This window comes from Taudactylus pleione, unplaced genomic scaffold (genome assembly GCF_031769625.1).
Source record: "Taudactylus pleione unplaced genomic scaffold, aTauple2 ptg000334l, whole genome shotgun sequence".
NCBI classification, from domain to species: domain Eukaryota; kingdom Metazoa; phylum Chordata; class Amphibia; order Anura; family Myobatrachidae; genus Taudactylus; species Taudactylus pleione.
In genome coordinates this window covers 6,216,936-6,237,236 of record NW_028284735.1, presented here as the reverse complement: position 1 = coordinate 6,237,236, position 20,301 = coordinate 6,216,936, and the positions used below count along the sequence as shown (strand labels likewise).

The 20,301-nt window shown below is 39.8% G+C and overlaps 1 protein-coding gene across 1 annotated transcript in view; it reads left to right on the top strand.

Annotated features, from left to right (window-relative positions):
* Positions 1–5,367, top strand: part of ARCN1 (archain 1 coat protein complex I subunit delta) — a 55,841-nt gene extending 50,474 nt beyond the window's left edge. The window contains exon 10 of the mRNA XM_088443842.1: positions 4,551–5,367. Within this exon, the coding sequence (XP_088299968.1) occupies positions 4,551–4,640 (90 nt within the window). The 3' untranslated portion in view covers positions 4,641–5,367. The remainder of the gene's footprint in view (positions 1–4,550) is intronic.
* The last annotated feature ends 14,934 nt before the right edge of the window (positions 5,368–20,301 follow it).

Below are 20,301 nucleotides of genomic sequence, written 5' to 3'. Positions count from 1 at the left end.
CAACAGCTAATCCTGTTTCATATGGAATGGGTTGCCTCATTGGATAAGACTCAAACGATGGTTCTCTCTCCAGAGGTTTATCTCCCTCTCCTGGTGGCTACAGACATCCCATTTAACCCAAGGTCGCCATTTTTGGATCCCAGATTGGGTACCCCTTACAACGTATGCCAGTCTCCGGGGCTGGGGTGCAGTGACCTGTCAACACTCCTTCCAGGGGCGTTGGACATCAGCCGAGTCTACCTTGCCTATCAATGTATTGGAATTCCGAGCCATCTACAAAGCTCTCCCTCTAACTCAGGACATTCTTCAGGGCAAGCCTGTACAAGTGAGTCCGACAACGCCACAGTAGTGGCCTACATCAATCACCAAGGAGACACTCGAAGTCGGTCAGCTATGATAGAAGTGTCACCTCCTGGCCATCTCCGCAGTGTTCATTCGGGGAGTTCTAAACTGGGAAGCGGACTTCCTCAGCCATCACGACGTGCATGCCGGGGAGTTGTTTCTCAACACCTAGTGGACAAATGGGGCATACCAGAGGTGGACCTCATGGCCTCCAAACACAATCACAAACTGCCAGTGTACGGGTCTAGAACAAGGGACATGGCGTACCTATTCCCTCCAGTCTCCCTTCTTCCTCGAGTTCAAACAAGACTGAAGCACTGCCCTGCTAGTGGCCCCAGCATGGCCCAGACGGCATTGGTACTCAGCTCTTCAGAGCCTTTCCATAGACGCACCATTCCTGCTACCTCAGCGGCAGGACCTGTTGTCTCAGGGTCCCTGTCTTTACCCAGACCTGGGTCGTCTGTCTTTGATGGCGTGGCTCCTGAGACATCCCTCCTGAGGTCTAAAGGGTTTTCTCGCTCTGTGGTCCAGACTACGCTCAGAGCGTGTAAGACTGCCTCTGCCAGGATTTACCATAGAGTATGGCATGCCTACTTCCAATGATGTGATACAAGAAACTGTGACCCTCATGTGTTTCAGGTCTCTAGAGTCCTGGCCTTTCTCCAAGCTGGATTGGATCTTGGACTCCGTCTTATTTCGCTCTGCTCTGTCCATTTGGTTCCAACGTAGAATTGCTTCACTGACTGATGTCCACACCTTCCTTCAAGGTGTCCTCCGCATACAACCTCCCTTTGTGGCTCCGTGGGATTTGTCAGTGGTTCTTTAGGCCTTACAGGGCACTCCGTTTGAACCTTTGGAAGGGTATCTGATTTAGGGGCGCTTTCCTGTCACTACCCATTTTTAATCTTCCATCAGGAAAGAGCTGTTCTTCGGACTCCCCCTGGTTTCCTTCCCAAAATGATTGAGGAAATCGTAGTCCCGGCCTTCCAGTCACCAGACCTCTCGATAGGTGAGGCCTCCTTGGATGTGGTCCGTGCTCTCAGGATCTTCGTGGACCATAGATCTCTGAGGAAAATAGACTCCTTATTTGTGCTCTATGGATTTCACAAGAAGGGTTGGCCTGTCCATAAACAGACATTGGCTAGATGACTTTGCATGACTATCTCACAGGCTTACACGCAGGCAGGCCTTCCTGTACCGGCTACTGTCACTGCTCATTCCACTCGCTCTGTGGGTCCCTCGTGGGCAGCTCGTCGTGGCGCCTCAGCTGAACAGCTTTGCAAGGCGGCCACATGGTCTTCTGTTCACACCTTTCTTAGGTTCTATGCCTTAGATACATTTGCCTCTCAGGATGCTTCATTTGGACCCCGGATTCTCAGCTCAGGAGCATCCCCACCTTTGAATAACTGCTTTTGGACATCCCCAAGGTCTCCCTGTGGAGCCCTATGGGTCCTGAGGAAGAAAATGACTTAAGGTAAAACTTACCTTTGTTAACTTTCTTTGAAGTCCATAGGGTCCACAGGACACCTCCCCTCCTGTCTCCTTCTGTGTGAGAATGTGGTTCTTGTGTGTACCAGTCTTTGTTCTCTTCTCTCCTCCTCTGGCCTTAGGCTTGTCACGAACTGAAGTGCCTCTGGCTCGGGGGCGGGGTATAGGGGGAAGAACCGTTGCATCCTGGGAGCAAGGCTTTGACTATTTGGTACATGGTCCTCAACCACCACCTACACCCCAAGTTCTCCCTGTGGACCCTATGGACTTCGAAGAAAGTGAGTTAACGAAGTAAAGTTTTACCATAACTCATTTTAGTTTTCTAAGATAAATGGTATAGATGCGGGAAAGAGGAACAAGAATTTACTACACCCAAGTGGTGGAGGAAACAGAGACTTAGTGGGTCCAGAGAAACGAGCATGGAAGGAGTGGTTTGATAAGTAGGGTGAGGACATTCCCTAGGATTGAATCCTATACTAGTTAAGTCAAATTCATGACCCTTGTGCTGTGGGGTAGCAGCGTTAACCAGTGTGACAGTGTTTCCTAAATTTCTGCAGGTACTGTATGGGGAGGCTTGTTTGGGTCCAAAGAGAATAATGTAGGTGGAGGAGAAATTGCAGGGGGTGAGGTCAAAGACGGTGAGAAATGTTAAAGAAGTCAGAAACTCAGTAAAGTCTTGAGTCTGTCTGCTTGGAGAGGACAGGAAGAATTTTGGCATCATTTGAAAAGCACGAGAATGTAGTAAATAATGTGGGATGTTAATATAACCAAAAATAATGTCAGGATAATAAATGAAGAAGTCAAACGGTGAACTGTTCAAAAAATTGTTGGGGTGATCCAGAGTAACAAAATAGATCAGAGCGACATGTGGAGAGCAAAATCCAGATATGTTCTTTAACCACTTGCCTGGCATTGTCGCATCAGATGCGACCACACCAGGCTGGGCTTTTCTTGACATGGTCGTATCTGATGCGACCAGCCGGAAACGCCCTGTGGGAGGCTGTTGTAAGAGACTTTTCCTTCAGCCGCGAGTCTCAGAGGGACCTCCCGGCCACTCTGCATCTCCGGATCCTCCCCGCGTCTGCTGGGACAGTTAATCATCAATGATTGCCAATTATCGATGGCCATCCCTTGCAGCCGGTCAATGTTTGCAATCTGCACATGCGTATAAGAAGTGCGCTTGCGCGAACAAGGAGCTACGATCAGAATTGCAATCGCGGGTAGGTTTCGCAGGCCCACCCCTCAGTGATTGACAGGAAGTGCCGTTTGTGGGTGGTGACGGGGGGGTGGGCGTGCAAATGCAGGCGTTTCAGTGCGTTTGAATGCCATTGCAGGGGCGTGCAGAAATTATTCAGTTAACCCATACGCAGCTTGAGTACTCACTCCATGCAGGAAGTTTAGCAACTTCTGCGGCAGGGTCATGTCAACCACAAGTTTGCGTGCAGCTTCCATGTTACCGATGATTTTCCATACTTGCTCATTAGTACAGATGTGAGAAGAAGGTAAGGGGGTGGTGCTGGGCGTCTGCATCTTGTGCTGCGACGGCAGTGCGAATGCATATTTTCGCAGTGGCCGGTTGCATGCGATCGCAGCATTGTAATTCAAGTTGCACAGCAGCAGCCGCCACATGACGTCAACGGTCACATCACGGCACAGGCCACAGTCATCAGAGATTCACAACAGCAATGCAACCGCCTGGGGGAGCCGTGCCGCACATACGCAGAGGAAAATGTTGCTGCTGGCTTTCGCAAGCAAATTCTCTTCTGCGCATGCATAACTATTCGATAGCGGGAACCATTGATGGTAGTATAGTTTCTAACTATCAATGTTCCAGCTAAAACACCCATCGATGGGTGTGGTACCGATGACTATCCCTTTCCGGCGGAAGCAGCCGCCGGGACATACACAGCAGAGCCCCAGCTGCCCACGATCTTATCAATTTATATATATATATATATATATATATATATATATATATATATATATATATATAATGTATGTATGTATGTAAAAATATGTATACATTTTTTACATATCGAAAAAAAAAACTTAAAAAAAAAAATATTTCACGCACAGTATACTAGGGACAGCCATAAACCATCAATGGTATATAACCATCGATGATCTGTGCCTGATCGCAAGCACTGATGCCGCCCCATCAGTGGCAGTGCCCTAACAAAACATTGGTGGTGCAGACCCGATGGTTGCGCTCTGCTGCACATGCGCAAAACTCAACCATCAATGGTTTTGTAATGATGGTTCAAAATCATTGGCGATTGATGGCTTTTACTACAGTACATAAAAATTGCTAATTTTATGGTATACTGTTTGAAAATATTAAAATAAAAAAATTACTAATTGTGTTGGATAAGTTTTTTAAAATTCAATCACAAACCCAACAATTTCTGAACGTTTTTTGGAATGGAAATTAGCCAGTTAAGTGAAGAGATGGAATCCAGCCCCACCTTGTTGTCGTCTTCTTCGAGACCTGGGGAGGCAGTGTCTGGTTGTGTCAGCGATGTTTCTAGTATTGCCAGTGGGTAGAAGTTTGAGGTTACTTTCCCCAGTATAATGAGATGTTTAAGGCAGTTTCTGTATGTAGCAGATGAACAAATGCATCTGCCTAACCCCATTGAGGACCTAATCTAAGCTTACACTGCAATACTTAACCCATGTGTGCCTCTCCTCAGAACAATTCATTATATCTCTCTGTTCTCTAGGTAACCAAAGTGACTCAAGTGGATGGTAACAGTCCTGTGAGGTTTTCGACTGAGACGGCTTTCCTTGTGGATAAATATGAAATTCTGTAACCAGCTCACACAATGAGGGTTTATCCGCTGCAAATAATTTTCTTTAAAAAAAATAAAAAATAAATAAAAGCATCATAAGGGTTTTTCTTTATGTCTTGCACTTTATAGGCATGCAGAAACTCCCCTAAAAACTTTTCTGCAGATCATACTCACTCCTACAGAGATGGGAGCCAGATTTTTGTTCCTCGTTTCATTTTTTTATTCCTTGCTTGCAGAGGGGACGATCAATGTAAATTGTCCTGTGGCAGCAAAAGAAGAATAATTTATATACCTAGGCCTGTTGTTAGTAACTAGTTTCTCCATATTCTGGAATACTCTAATTTTTATGGGTTGGTTGTCATTTAGCCAATTTATTTTTTGGAGGCAGATTAAGCATTTTTTGTGGGCAAAGGGAAGAAGTGGGCACACCTAGTGGTCTTGTGGGGAACGATTGAAGAAAGAATTGACAGGAAATGTTTTTTTGTATCCTGTATAAGTACTTAGAGAATACTCACATTCCGTAACACAGAATATTGTTCTGTAACCAAATAAATGAGTTGAGAAAGGAATACGTGTAGCATTATTGTGTTATAATTTGCTGTTCAGTTTTTATTTTTTATGTTTACTATCAAACATTCCCATTGTTACTGTAAAAACATCTATGGAATAACGGTTTTCAGGAAAGAATGCTGTAACTAACATGAGTTTTCATAATTGCTATAAATGATTATAAATGTTCAAGCAAGAACCCTGGTGTTTGGCACAATTCTTGTTTTTTTTTTTATAAGCTGCTTTGCAGCAATGTAATATACAATGAATGCGAGCTTACTGGTCTTCAGAGGCACTTCTGTAAATGTAGTTGGTGACGTCATTTGTGTTGCTCTTTCTTTAAATAAATCTGCAGGATTAGGCACTTTTTAACCTTCGCCCATTCGTAGCTGGCAATGAGTACAAACTATCGTTCTAATAGATATTAGGGCATTTCACCATTGTCAATTACTTTTAAATGCTCTAAACTTTGTTTTCTTTAAGAGGACCTGTCTTCAAGGGTAAAACTTGTACGTTTGCCTTTTAAAAAAATGACACAACTTGAATGTGTTACTGTTTGATGGCTATTTTCTCTGTTCTTTTATACGTTAAAGAGAAAAAAATAGATTAATGAAGCGCTGTCTATATATTTAATCCACATTTTTATTCACATACACACATATAAAACCACATTTCACCAGATCACGCTAGTGGTACCAGAAATAAAACCTTGATAACTCTAATCAGTAGGCGATTAGACTGCTAAAAACAATCTCAGTAAATGGAATGCATATTCCCTTGTAAATAATGTCTGTAACAACATATACATAGACAAAAGATAAAAACAAAACCACATCACTTTCAAGTAGTACATTGTGGCGGATGTTACTTTTTCTTCAAACAAATTAGAACATTTGCTTGTTTTGCAACACTCTTAGGGGTAAATTTACTAATATGGGAGTTCTATTAAGAAGTGATGTTGCCCATAGCAACCAATCAGATTCCAGGTATTTATCTTCTAGAAGGTACTAGGTAAATGAGAAGTAGAATCTGATTGGTTACTATGGGCAACATCACTTCTTAAATAGAACTCCCATCTTAGTAGAAAGATCTTCTGCATTAAGGGGTAAAATTACTAAGTTAATACTGAGTGCGCATAGCCCGTAGTGTTTCCAACACGAGCTAAAGTCTCTGGACTTTTTAAGCTGCTTCCCGCATTAGAACAATGATGAAGCTGATAGCAATGAAATGGTGTATTTGCATCCAACTCAAATGGAAATAAAAAAAACACTTCAATAAAAAATAACTTTTGTACCAACTTAGATGGGATATGCACTGATAATCGATCCTCCAGGGTATTTGGAAAAGGAGAGCAGATGTTTAAATCCGAATAGTCAATATGACAACAATGTGGTGTACTCACATTTCATGCTCGATCCTTTATCCTAAGCGCTCTTGTTAGAATCCATTTCCGGGAACCTCCAAAGTGGTATCGCTATTCACTGACATCCAGCAAGTGTGGCTGACACGTGTAGTGTGATCACACTTACGGCTGACCGCCGTCACACCTGTTATACATTTACAGTGAATTCCCAGATCATTTGTGTGTGTGTGCTATAACCAGCTCAAAATTAGAAGAGGGAAAAGAATGGTATGGTGCTACCCCTGTGTGTGTGGTATGTGTACGAGTACAGTGATAAACAATGGAGAGGATAATTAGGATGGATATTGATGTGAACCTCTCTGGTAATGTGGTGATACTTATGCCAGGACAGGTAAGGTAAATCAAACACTATACAAATAGCTTCAAAAGATCTTGTAATGTATGATGCCTATTGTAATACAGGTCATAGCTGGCTTTGGGAAGGGGGATGTGTGATAGGATCGGTAGGGTTGTACACAGTGGGTGACCAATAAAACAGCACTACAGATAACTATTTAAAATTACGTAATGCAATTGTTACAATTGGCATCATACATTGCACAAGATGTTTTGAAGCTTCTATCTATGTTGTTTGATCTGCATTAATGTGTTTGCATTAGTAACATCAAATTACCATACAAAACACCATCCCCTCCTGGCAATAGACAGTCATCAGTCATTATCCTGTAATCACTACACGTATCACACATACTTCTAGATATAGCACCATACCATTCTCCCCCCTGTTTTACAATACTAATCAAAAGGCTGGATATCTGTTATAGTACAGCAGCTCCTGATACACTACACTCATTCTTGGGTCACTTGAGTGCAAGTGTCCAATGTTCACTGCACCATTCTACCGAAACTGGCACATTTACAGTACATGGAATATAAGGATATATGGCAGTCATCCTCACAGCTTAAGTACAAATAGACTTCTTTCCATCAGATGCCAACATTATAATCTCGGATACCATCAAGTGCGTTCTTAATATTGTGCACAAAATGTCCTTTTGGAGACTAGTTGCCTACCCTTGGTCTACACCAGGCAGTACATCCTGCATATAAAGCTACAGCAAAAGCCATAGGTCTGTAATGTTAGAACCTTTAGAAGCTGCTTGGCTTCAACTAGCTAATGCCATTCTTTGTTAGAGCATTTACTTTTTGTGATACGTGTAAGTACAGCACTGAGGTACAGGGATGAAAGATCTACAGTATCTAGATACAGTCAGATAGACCAGATCAAATGGTGGACATGTAAATTGTCAACATGGAGGGTCAAATAGTTAACACATGGTTTTTCATCACTTTCCATGATTTTTAGGGTTAGGCACTTGGCGGACGTTTAGGCTGTGGAAGGGGATGGTTGGAGTTAGGCACCAGGGGGCGGGTTAGGGTGAGGATTAGGGTTCAAATAACAAAAATAATTGTCAATCATTTGTGTCGACGACTTGATCCTGCCGACCTTTTTATCCTGTCTACCTATTGCCTGTCGACCTATTGACTATCTACTGTAGATTTTTCAATCCATACCCAGTCAGGAAAAACTAGCTCTGTACCATTTAAGTAGTGATAAGCTTTCACCTTGACTTCAAAGGAAATGCCTGAACCCAAAATCATGCCAGGTAAATGAATCCCACATTAGTGAGCCTCCAGAAGCCTTATCTGTTGGATACCTACGCTCAGGTCTGTAAAGTTCTTTAATGCCACATGTGCGGTTGTCCATTTGGAAAGATAATGGTGACCATATTACCTTCTTCCTGCCCTTATCCTGTGCTCTTAGCATCAACTCCAACTTTCAGTGTCAGATGTGATGTATGTGTTACCAGACTATAATCTCCTTCCCTGCGGAGTTCTCTTCAGACTGTGGGCCTGATTCAGAGCCGGACGCTCTTTCAGAGCGCTCGCTCTGAATCAGTGCCCTCCCTCTCTTTTTTTTAGAGCGGCCTCCTGGCCGCTCGCATAGTTGTGGGTGACCACCCACAGCTATAGCGAGCGGTCAAAAAGACGGTCGCGATGCTCAAGACCATCGGGCTTGCGACGAGACCCTTGTGGTAGGGTCTCGTGGCCGCAAGCCCTGGAGTGCTTTTGGCTCTATCAGAGCCGAGAGCACTCCCATCACTACGGTAGGCGTTCCCATGGGAATTCCTCCATCTGGGCAGCCACGCCCACCAAAGGGGGCGTGCTGCCACTCACCATCGACAGCATGCCCCCTTTGTAGCGAGACCCATAGCGACGGCTTGCCCGTCGCTATCCGGGTCTCGCGCATGTGCATGACGGAGCCGGGTCTGAATTAGGCCCCGTGTTTGAGGTTGAAATTGGAAATGAATTGATCTGCAGTTGTTTGCAGTTTATACTTCATCTGCCCACTTTATTGAATCACCTTTGTATTATATTGCTCACTGGCAAGTTGGGCTGTGTGTTCACTGTAGCTTCTACGAAACTTGGCCCAACCAACAATCACCGCTCATTCAAAGTCAGAGGTGTCCTGCTGCAACCACACCTGCCATTATTGCAGGCAGTCAGCACTGTACAGACTGGGATTTTATTTAATTCGCACAAATCGTATTACTAATGTAGATGCCTGTCATTGTACTATGTGCTGTAGTAGAGCTTAGACTGATGCTATCCAGGAAAGAGGGTAAAGAAAGGTCCAATATTGCAATTCGTTTGCTATTTATATTACCTTTGTAAAACTTGCCTGTGGAACTTGGGGAATTTAAGGTTGATCGTTTCTTGCTTTACTCATTTGCGCTGTATTTTTATTTTACTATTTTGTTTTAGGTGCATTACTGCTAGAAATTATTGTTTTATACAGTTAAAGTTTAAGCTATAGCGGATGATTCGCTGCATGGAAAAAAATAATTACTTGCAGTTTGGTTCAGGTGGAAATATAAAGAAGCCATTATCCAAGCCAACAACCACTCATATAAAAATTATATGATTGTATATAAATTGAGTGTTGATTTTTATCTTCCATGTCTCTGCATTACCAAGCCCTCCAATATTTATTTTAATTTTCTCTTTAGTGAAGCACAATCTAAAAATACAGATACTGTAGGTCTTTAATATAGAGTCTTATTTATTTATAAGTTGGGTAAATGACTGTAAAACAGAGGTAAAGATATGCTGTGTTGGAAGGGAGCAATTAGTGTCTAACATTCTGGGGCTCATATAGAGTTGGCAGTACACTGTTTCTTTCTGTAAGATATATACTGTATTTCTATACTGCCAAGCCCCTCAAATAAATGTACACGTTGGCCATATGCATCTTTTGGCACATCTTACACTTGCCACTGACGTGGTGGGAAAGGGTGGCCCAGTACAGACTTCAGTACAGTAAGGATGTGTTTAACTCCAGCATATCTTGATGCCAAGTCAGATATACATGAGACGAGAGGCGTATCTGTGGTTTGTTGTACAGCCATGGCCAAAAGTTTTGAGAATGACACCAGTATTGGTTTTCACAAAGTCTGCTGCTTCAGTTTTTATGATGGCAATTTGCATATACTCCAGAATGTCATGAAGTGATCAGATGAATTGCAATTAATTGGAAAGTCCCTCTTTGCCATGACAATGAACTTAATCCCAAAACAATATTTCCACTGCATTTCAGCCCTGCCACTAAAGGACCAGCTGACATCATGTCAATGATTCTCTCGTTAACGAGGACAAGGCTGGAGGTCATGCTGATTGAGTTAGAATAAGAGAGTAGAAGCTTTAAAAGGAGCGGTGATGCTTGAAATCCTTGTTCTTCCTCTGTTAACCATGATTACCTGCAAGGAACACGTGCAGTCGTCATTGCTTTGCACAAAAAGGGCTTTACAGAAGAGGATATTGCCGCTAGTAAGATTGCACTTAAATCAACCATTTATCGGTTCATCAAGAACTTCAAGGAGAGCAGTTCAATAGTTGTGATGAAGGCTTCAGGGCGCCCAAGAACATCCAGCAAGCGCTAGGACCGTCTCCTAAAGTTGATTCACCTGTGGCATCGGGGTACCACTAGTGCTGAGCTTGCTCAGGAATGGCAGCAGGCAGGTGTGAGTGCATCTGCACGCACAGTGAGGCAAAGAATTTTGGAGGATGGCCTGGTGTCAAGAAGGGCAGCAAAGAAGCCACTTCTTTCCAGGAAAAACATCATGGACAGACTGATATTCTGCAAAAGGTACAGGGACTGGACTGGAGTAAAGTTATTTTCTCTGATTAGTCCCCTTTCAAATTGTTTGGGGCATCTGGAAAAACGCTTGTCCTGTGTCATGCCAACAGTAAAGCATCCTGAGACCATTCATGTGTGGGATTGCTTCTCAGCCAAGGGAGCGGGCTCACTCACAATTTTGCCTAAGCACACAGCCATGAATAAAGAATGGTACCAAAACATCCTCCAAGAGAAACTTCTCCCAACCATCCAATAACAGTTTGGTGACGAACAATGCCTTTTCCAGCATAATGGAGCACCTTGCCATAAGGCAAAAGTGATAACTAAGTGGCTCGTGGAACAAAACATCGAAATTTTGGGCCCATGGCCAGGAAACCCCCCCAGACCTTAAACCCATTGAGAACTTGTGGTCAATCCTCAAGAGGCGGGTGGACAAACAAAAAACCACAAATTCTGACACACTCCAAACATTGATTAGGCAAGAATGGGTGGCCATCAGTCAGTATGTGGCCCAGAAGTTGATTGACAGCATGCCAGAGCGAATTGCAGAGGTCTTCAAATAGATGGGTCAACACTGCAAATATTGACTCTGCATAAACTTAATGTAATTGTCAATAAAAGCCTTTGACACTTATGAAATGCTTGTAATTTTACTTCAGTATACCATAGTAACGTCTAAAAACACTAAAGCAGCAAACTTTGTGAAAACCAATACTTGTCATTCTCAACTTTTGGCCATGGCTGTGGTACAACGATGAGGACTATCAGCAATACTAGCAATCTGCTTCACACTGACTGGTTTCAGATTGATCTCTCTAGCATACATTACTAAAATCATTAGCAGCTATATTATGAATTTGCAGTCTACTGTTAACATTACTTGACATTTCCATTGGAAGGAGAGGGTAAACAGATGATGGTATTTAAATGATTTCCTGTTCCCCAGCAATCCTCATACAAAGTAAGCTGTCAGGAATAAATGACCAGAGTCACAAGCAAAGATGCACTGCAGTAGCTTTATCAAACACCCAGTGGTCAGAGGCTCTTGGCCTGATTCACTGGTGCACAATGTTACAATGCTACATGCAAGCGACCAATGTTTTCAATATGCACATGTTCTGATGGTTACCGCCATAAGCTGCAGAACGAATTTGGTTGCAGAGAGGTATTTTCAGTGGGTGTTTCTGGTTGGTAACGGGGGGTGGCTAGCATGATGTGTGGTGTGCCGCAGTGAATGACTGCATATTAAGACGAAGTTGCACTGACCTCAGCAGCCGTGTTCAGACGGAGAAATTGCACCTGTCATAGGGCTTGTGCAATTTCTGATGGTGCGTCTTAATATGTACATCGGCAGATTAGCACGTTTGCTGGTGGGCATCTGCATGAATACAATCGACTGTGGCAATAGCATAAAGACAGTTGCGGCTACAAAGGCGTACACCTCTGAATCAGCGCCCTCTCTGTATACCCTACTACAACCAGTGCATAGATAGCGCCTGGCCAGCAGTTGGTGAGTGTCTGGTTACCAAGTCGTAAAACTACAGTCTAAAATTGCCACCATCAGTAGTGTATATAACACAGGGAGGGGGAGAGAGAGCCCAAATTGTCATGTAGGTATATATTATGTTTTATTGGTATAATGTCAGCTTTCCAGGAGAAGAATTTTACCTTTTCTATAGATTACTATATATACATATACAACTTGTATACAAATGCATGCAATGGCATGATCACATAAAATTGATATTGGCGTCTTCACAAAATACACATTTTAGGGCGATGTTAATATTTCTTAATTTCAATGAATGAATACTTGCACAAAATGTACTTATTCTTTTGTGAGTCCTAATAATGTAGAAGAAAGTCCTTTACTCTTTCAATCCTCTCTACTGTTGTCTCAATAAATGTGCTTGAAAAATCAGAGAAGATTCTAATAGTTTAGTATGTTTTTAGAAAATCAGAGGTTGTATCCGCCCGAGGGGGTATATTTACTAGAGTGCCGGTTTATAGAAGTGGAGTTGTTGCCCATAGCAACCAATCAGACTGAAGATATTATCTTCTAGAAGGTGCTAGATAGATAAGTAGAATCTGATTGGTTGCTATGGGCAACAACTCCACTTCTAAAAACCCACACTTTAGTAAATGTACCCCTATGTGTCCACATCCCGGTATGTATAATGATGATATGCACATAAAGGTTTCTTAAAGACACCTGTCTTGTGTGGTTTTGGAATGGATTAATCCACCAAATAATGTAGGTATCAGTAAGTGGGCATACCTTACTCACAAAAGACATCACGATAGTAAACACATCAAGGTTTCTTTTGACTGGCCCTGAAATTCCTCCTGGTTTTCCTCTTCTTAACCCAATATGACTTGCAGGGATTTAACGTCTAAGAGCAATGGTGTGTACACACGGTACGACTTTCATGAACGATAACGATATCGTTCACTTTTTTGCAGTCGCCAACCTTACCACGACCAACAACGCGTGTTCCCGCATGGACTATAAAGATGTCTTTCATCGTCCATGCATGCAGACCAACTTGGACGATATCATCAACTTTGCCTGTTCAGAGATGTGGCAGGATGACTTCACTGAAAGATATCTTTCAAGTCGCATCGGCATTGTGATCGTGAGTGGACACTCACGACTTGGACATATTTTACACGTTTTGTCGTTCCGATGCGTCGAAATCGGACGAATAGTATAAAGTGTGTAGGCACCTTTAAGCATATTAGTTCTGTAATCCTACAAAAAAAATATAAAAAAATACATAAAAACACATAGAGGGGGTCAGAGATTTAAGAAAAAGAAACAACAAGTCCAAGTGGGAAGAAATGCCTCAGAGACAGAGGAGGAATTACAGAAGGTAGGCGACCAGTTAGATACACTTAGAGTTCTATTTGACAAGTTCACAATTCTAAGTGAAGAACACATTTCTTTGTTAAGCAAAGGATTATCCTTTTCACCTATGAGGAATTTGCATAGGTTCGAATGGGAGAAAGATGTAAACCTCTTCGCACGTAAATTACTCCTGCACACATTTTTCAAAAAAAGAGCAGATTATCACTCTGAAACCTCATTGGAATGTTCCTCTATTAATTTGGATAAGGCAGATGAAAATGTACTTATGATGTTGGAAGATCTAGCTGAGGAAAGCACTGGGAGTTATATTGACATTTGTCATAAAAAAACCCATTCTCAAAAGACAATCAACATTTACACCAGATATGAAGATCTGTCCACAAGTAGAGGTGTATGTAAAATTAGTATCTAAGGAACTAGATTCAATCATGTCTGAAAAACATAGAGAATTTAATCTGAATAGGGATGAAAAAAGAGCTTTTGATGAAATTAAAAATTGGGATGATGTTGAAATTAAATCATCAGACAAAGGCGGAAACGTAGTTATCTGGCCTAAAGAGATGTATTTACAGGAAGCTCAGAGGCAATTAACTGATGTTGAGTGTTACAAAGAGCTGATTTTTAACCCAACTCAAAATTATCTGAAATTATATCAAAATATGATTACCAGTGCATTTAAAGATGGTGTGATCACTAAAACAGATTTTGATTTTTTGTGGGTGGATAACCCCAAAACTGCAACATTTTATTTGTTACCCAAAATACATAAAGATGAACAGAATCCCCAGGACGCCCAATAGTGTCTGGCATTGGAAGTCTTGGGGAGAAAGCTAGTATTTTTGTGGATAAACATCAGAGGAGACATGTGACACAATTACCCTCTTACGTGACACAATGGATTTATTGGGAAAGTTAGATGGTATCTTCCTTAATAAGAACACCATACTTGCTACTTGTGATGTGGAAAGCTTATATACAAGCATTAATCATGACTCAGGACTACAAGCAGTGAGATATTTTTTGAATATGGAGAGGAGAGATGATGAATTCAGTGCTTTTATTGTAAAACTACTGAATTTCATTTTGACAAAAAATTACTTCGTATTCAATGAGAGACACTACTTGCAGGTACGGGGAACTGCAATGGGCAGTACATGTGCCCCGACGTATGCTAATTTGTATTTAGGCTGGTGGGAGCAGGAGGTGGTCTTTTCGGAAGATAATTCTTTATATACAGACAAATTAATGATGTGGTTCAGATTCATAGATGATATTTTTATCATCTGGGAAGGAGAAGAGAATAGTTTAATAGAATTTATCAATATATTGAACAGTAACACCTTGAATCTGAGATTAACTGTTGACATAAATCCTGTACAGGTACAATTTTTGGATCTTACAATTCAAATCAGTGACGAAGGATATCTAGTTACAGATGTTTTTAGGAAAAAGACAGCAACTAACAGTATCCTACATTACCAGAGTTCTCATTTCCCGGCTACAAAAAAGAGCGTTCCAAAAGGGGAATTTCTGAGGATGAAAAGGAACTGCTCTACAGAGGAAAATTTTCAGAAAAGAGCTAAGGAGCTAGAAGGAAGATTAAAAACTCGAGGTTACAGTAATCAGATCATTAAAAAAGCATACCATGAGACCCAGTTGAGAAATAGGGATACACTCCTATATCAGAATGATATTGTCAGGAAAAAGGAGCAAAAACAACCAATTAGATTCGTGGGCACTTTTTGTAGACAATGGAAGAGCTTACAAAATGCTCTTCAAAAACATCTACATGTACTTAAAACAGATGAAGATTTGGCAGCAGCTCTTGGTACTAGAATTAACATCAGTTGGAGGAGGTCACAGAACCTTAAGGATTGCCTAACACATAGTCACTTTGAGGTCAAGAAGAAACCAAGAGAACAAAACACTGGTTCCCATAAATGCGGACATTGTAAAACTTGTGAATTTATAGTTAAAAGATACTATTACGTAAACAGATATGGGAAGAGGTGTGAGATAAGATATTTCATCAACTGTTCCACATTGGGTGTTATATATTGTTTAATTTGCCCTTGTGGTAAGGTATATGTTGGTATGACAAAGAGACAACTGAAGAAGAGGATACTGGAACATGTATCCAACATTAATAATGCATACAGGGATAACAACAGGATGAAACCCTTAACAAGTGTAGCCAGACACTTCTTGCGTTACCATCTAGGCAGGAGCAATGGACTAATTGCATTCGGGATGGAGAAAGTAAATCTTGGTTTAAGAGGGGGTGATATAACTCAGGAACTCCTTAAGAAGGAAGACAGCCAAATCTTTTTGATGAATAGTGTCACACCATTAGGACTTAATGAAAATATCAATTTCTCAATGTTTTTGTAGATGAACTGACAATTACCTGTAGAGGTGACCATTACTTATATAATATCAATACCCTCATGTTTTAAAAAAAAAATTTTGGTATGACTTTTCATCTGATAATTCTTTGAGTACACATATACAAAATGATATTAATTTATAATAATTTTTTATAAAATATATATGTAGAACACATTGGTATATTTTAGATATGTTTATCAATTTGCACGAATTATGTGAGAACATCTTATTCTATGTTTAAGAAAATTTTGGAATGACTTTTCATATTATAATTTTTTATAAGTACACATATATATAAAATTACATTAATTTATAAAACAATTTTTTATAATGTTTATATAGAACACTGATATATTTTAGATATGTTTATTAATTTACACTAATTATATGAGAACATCTTACCCTATTTTATTTTTATTTTTATATTTCATTTTAGGACATTATAGCATTATTATTTTTCACACTACATTTATATTTATTAATTCACAGTATAATTATTTTTGCACTAAGTATATTTTATTAAGGAGATTATGACACTTATAATACTAAAATTAAACTACATCATGCACATTTACATATTTATTATCACGGATATTTCATTATATTTTATGTAGTACACTTATATTTATTCACAAATTAATGTATATTTATTAATTATAATATATATATATATATATATATATTACATATATTTTATAGATGTGTTTTTTAGGGGTCTATATATAGGTATGAAGGTATGTATGCATATGTATATGCACATATATATATTTTAGTTGAGTTATAATATTTACTTACATGAGATTATGAAATAATACATCTTAGTCTTATTATTGACTATAAGATAAATAATATATTTTGTTAATGGGTACACATGGGTAAAAATTAAGATGTTTTTTATTTTTTTTATTTTTTTTATTTATATTCTCATTTTATTATGGACTATACTGATACAGAAAGAGTTAATGTTAATGGGACGTGTGATCACCAATTGTAAACTTGGATTGCCGTTTTTGAAAAATAATATTGACAGGGATTGGCTAATCAACATATAAAAGAACCGGGAAAGGCAGCAGTCGGCTTGCCTCTTTGATAAAGCTACAGCGAAACGCGCGTCGGCGTCTAGCTGTGATTAATAACTATGTCCGTGTAAATGTATTGCTGCTTATGTTTAGTACTGTTTCTAATGACAGCGTGTATTAGCGCTTGTTACATGCATCACGAGCGGGGCTAATTATGATGCTCTATGCAATAGAGAATATGCCATTACAGGCTATTGTTTAGTGCATGCGTGGGATCCCTGCTATTTTGCAATTGTACGTTGACCTTTAAATGTGAGCGCACAGTAGCGCATACAATACTGACCACGAGTGGGGCTATATAATATAGCAATGGGACAGTGTCAATGAAATAATTTGTAGTTAAACATCGATCTGCAATGTGAGCGCATATTAGCGCATATAATATTAACCACGAGTGTGATCAAATAATACAGCAATGGGATAAGGTCAATGATGAAACAAGTTGCCGATGAATACGGTTGTGGTATCTCTGCTAATTTTTTCAATAAATATGCATATTGCTGAGAAATTATGAGAGCATCTAATTATAATATCTATCATTAGCAGGAGCAGTATTATAGTAGCCACTACAGTTTAATGAGTTAAGATATAGTATTGCTAACGAAGGAAACAATTTTGTCTGTCCAGTATATTAAAACTGTTAGTACTATCTATTCATAGTGAACGATCCATCAATATAGATGATAAATTGAGTTCCCTCATCTATCAATTTAATTTGTGTGAGAGCGTTCTACTAGAACCTATACAGTTATTGACAACGTAAATTTACTCAGCACTGTGAATTTTATTATCACATTTAGCTGAATAAGTGCATCAATTATAGAGTTCTGTAAAAATAGATATATTGTGTCAGTGGGATATGAATTTGTAATATGAGACATTGTTTCTCTTTATATTTTATTACATTATCCTGATAAACTGATACATTTTCAAATACAGAACTTGATACACCTGAACTATATCTTCTCTACAATAGCAGCCACTTAATAGGACATAGTGACAATTACAGCATTTATTTTAACATTTATTTACTTACCTGATTGTTTTCTTCACTTTTCTATACCCATTTTAATTCGCTGGATTTGTTTGTAATTATATGTTTATTAATATGTACTATTAAAGGTTAAGTTTTATTATATGTTCATGCTATTATAGATGCATTCCTTTGTAAGGACCCCTTTTTCTTGGCTTCCTAGTTCTGTAATCCTATACTGTATATTCAAACTGATAAATCTTTCCAAAATTGCCACAAAATGTACTAACAGCGCTAGATGACATATAAATCAATATAAATTAATCAGTTATTCTAAAAGATTAATTTTAATCTCATAAAATAGATATTAAAATATCAAACAGTGATAAAAGATTTATATAAAATGACCCCCCATGAAGTCAGGTGCGCACTTTGACACTACCACTCCAACGACAGAGATTCTGTGGACCAATTGTGGATTTTCATATTTCCTGGATAGCACCTTAAATTCACCAGCACTTTTCTCTGCCACTTAAATATTCCAGCACCTTGGAGCACCAGCACTTTTCTCTGCCACTTAAATATTCCAGCACATTGGAGCACCAGCACTTTCAACCTTGCAGCGGAAGGAATTCTTCCATCTACGCTGTTAATTCACCGCTAATTACACTGGATTAACCTGTTTTGGATTGGTAACTAGCATCATGCTAATTATTGTGGCAGCTGCCTATATAAATAAGGAGACCTATCCTAAGTTGAACAGTATATTCTAATACTTATGTTGTTTGGTCCACTGAACAATTACCCACATATAAATTCAAGGAATTTGTGGTGTCAGTTTATATAAAAAAAATTTATCACTGTTTGATATGTTAATATCTGTCTGTTTTATGAGATTAAAATCAATATTTTGTAATAACTATGTTTAATTTATATTGATTTATATGTCATCTAGCACGGTTAGTACATTTTGTTTAACTATCTTGGAGAGTGACTTACTCCATGTTTATACAGCCGCTTTTAGAGAAATACCCTAGGCAGCACCTGGAAAGTGATCTTGCATAACCTCTCTCTTTTTACTTATAAATCTTTTCACCATTCCTTCTCTTCAGTCATTTTTCCTTCCTCCTTCAAACATTCCCTTCTGTTCCCATCCTCTTCTTCTATTGTATCTTCACTCACTTGGTCTTAGTGACATGGTCCTCTCTTGGTTTTCCTCCTTCCCCCAAATTGATCATTCTTTACCTCCTCTTCACCTCCCCTCTAGCTCCATGTTGGGATCTCTCAAGGGTCATTTCATGGCCTTTTATACTTCCTCACTTTGCAAACTTATCAGCTCTTTTTCGTCTACAGAATCATCTTTATGATGGTGATACTCATATTTACCTGTCCATTTCGGACCTCTGCCCTTCTTCTCATATATTTCATACTGTCCACTTTTTCTTTTTTTCCTGTTGGTTTTCTAAATGTTTTTTTAAGCTTAATATGTCCCAGATTGTGCTTTTTGTCTTTGATCTTGTGTCTCAAGTCCTCATTATCTCTCCCTCACTGTCGACAAATCCCAGTTCGTCATCATTCTGATGCTTAGATGTCACCCTTCGTTCCACTCTCTCAATCACTCCCCACATCTCTAACCCAGAGTTTCTCAAACTCCGCTATTGCAGTCCAGCTTTTAAGGCTATCCATGGTTGAGCACAGGTGACTTAATTAATACCTCAGTCAATTTGATATAACATTCTGGACTCAGGCATAGATATCCTTAAAATCTGGACTGTAATGGCAGAGTTTGGGGAACTCTGCTCTGATCAATTCTTGTCAGTTCCAACTGCGGAACATTGATGCTATCAAAACTCTTTTAAATTATTATTATTTATTTATATGGCGCCATAAGTGTTCCGCAGCGCCTTACAAAGTACATAAACAAATAAGTACCCAGTGACTTACAATACAATACAAAGCAGGGCATGGATATGTATAATAGTGTCGCTTAAATAGCAATGTTTAACACCCACATAAGCAGCCAAGTGTTAGTTGCCCTAGTGGGGAGTAAGAGATAAATTAAATTACAGTAGGGAGAAGCGGGTAGAGGGCCCTGCCCAAAAGAGCTTACATTCTTTAAGGGCGGGACAGACAAACAGGAGTGACACAGATGGGGTAGGTGGGGAGGAAGGAAGATGTAGCAGCAAATTAGGATGGGAGGTGGAAGGCTTTAATGAAGTAGTGGGTCTTAAGAGCTCGTTTGACTGATTGTAGAGAGGTGCAG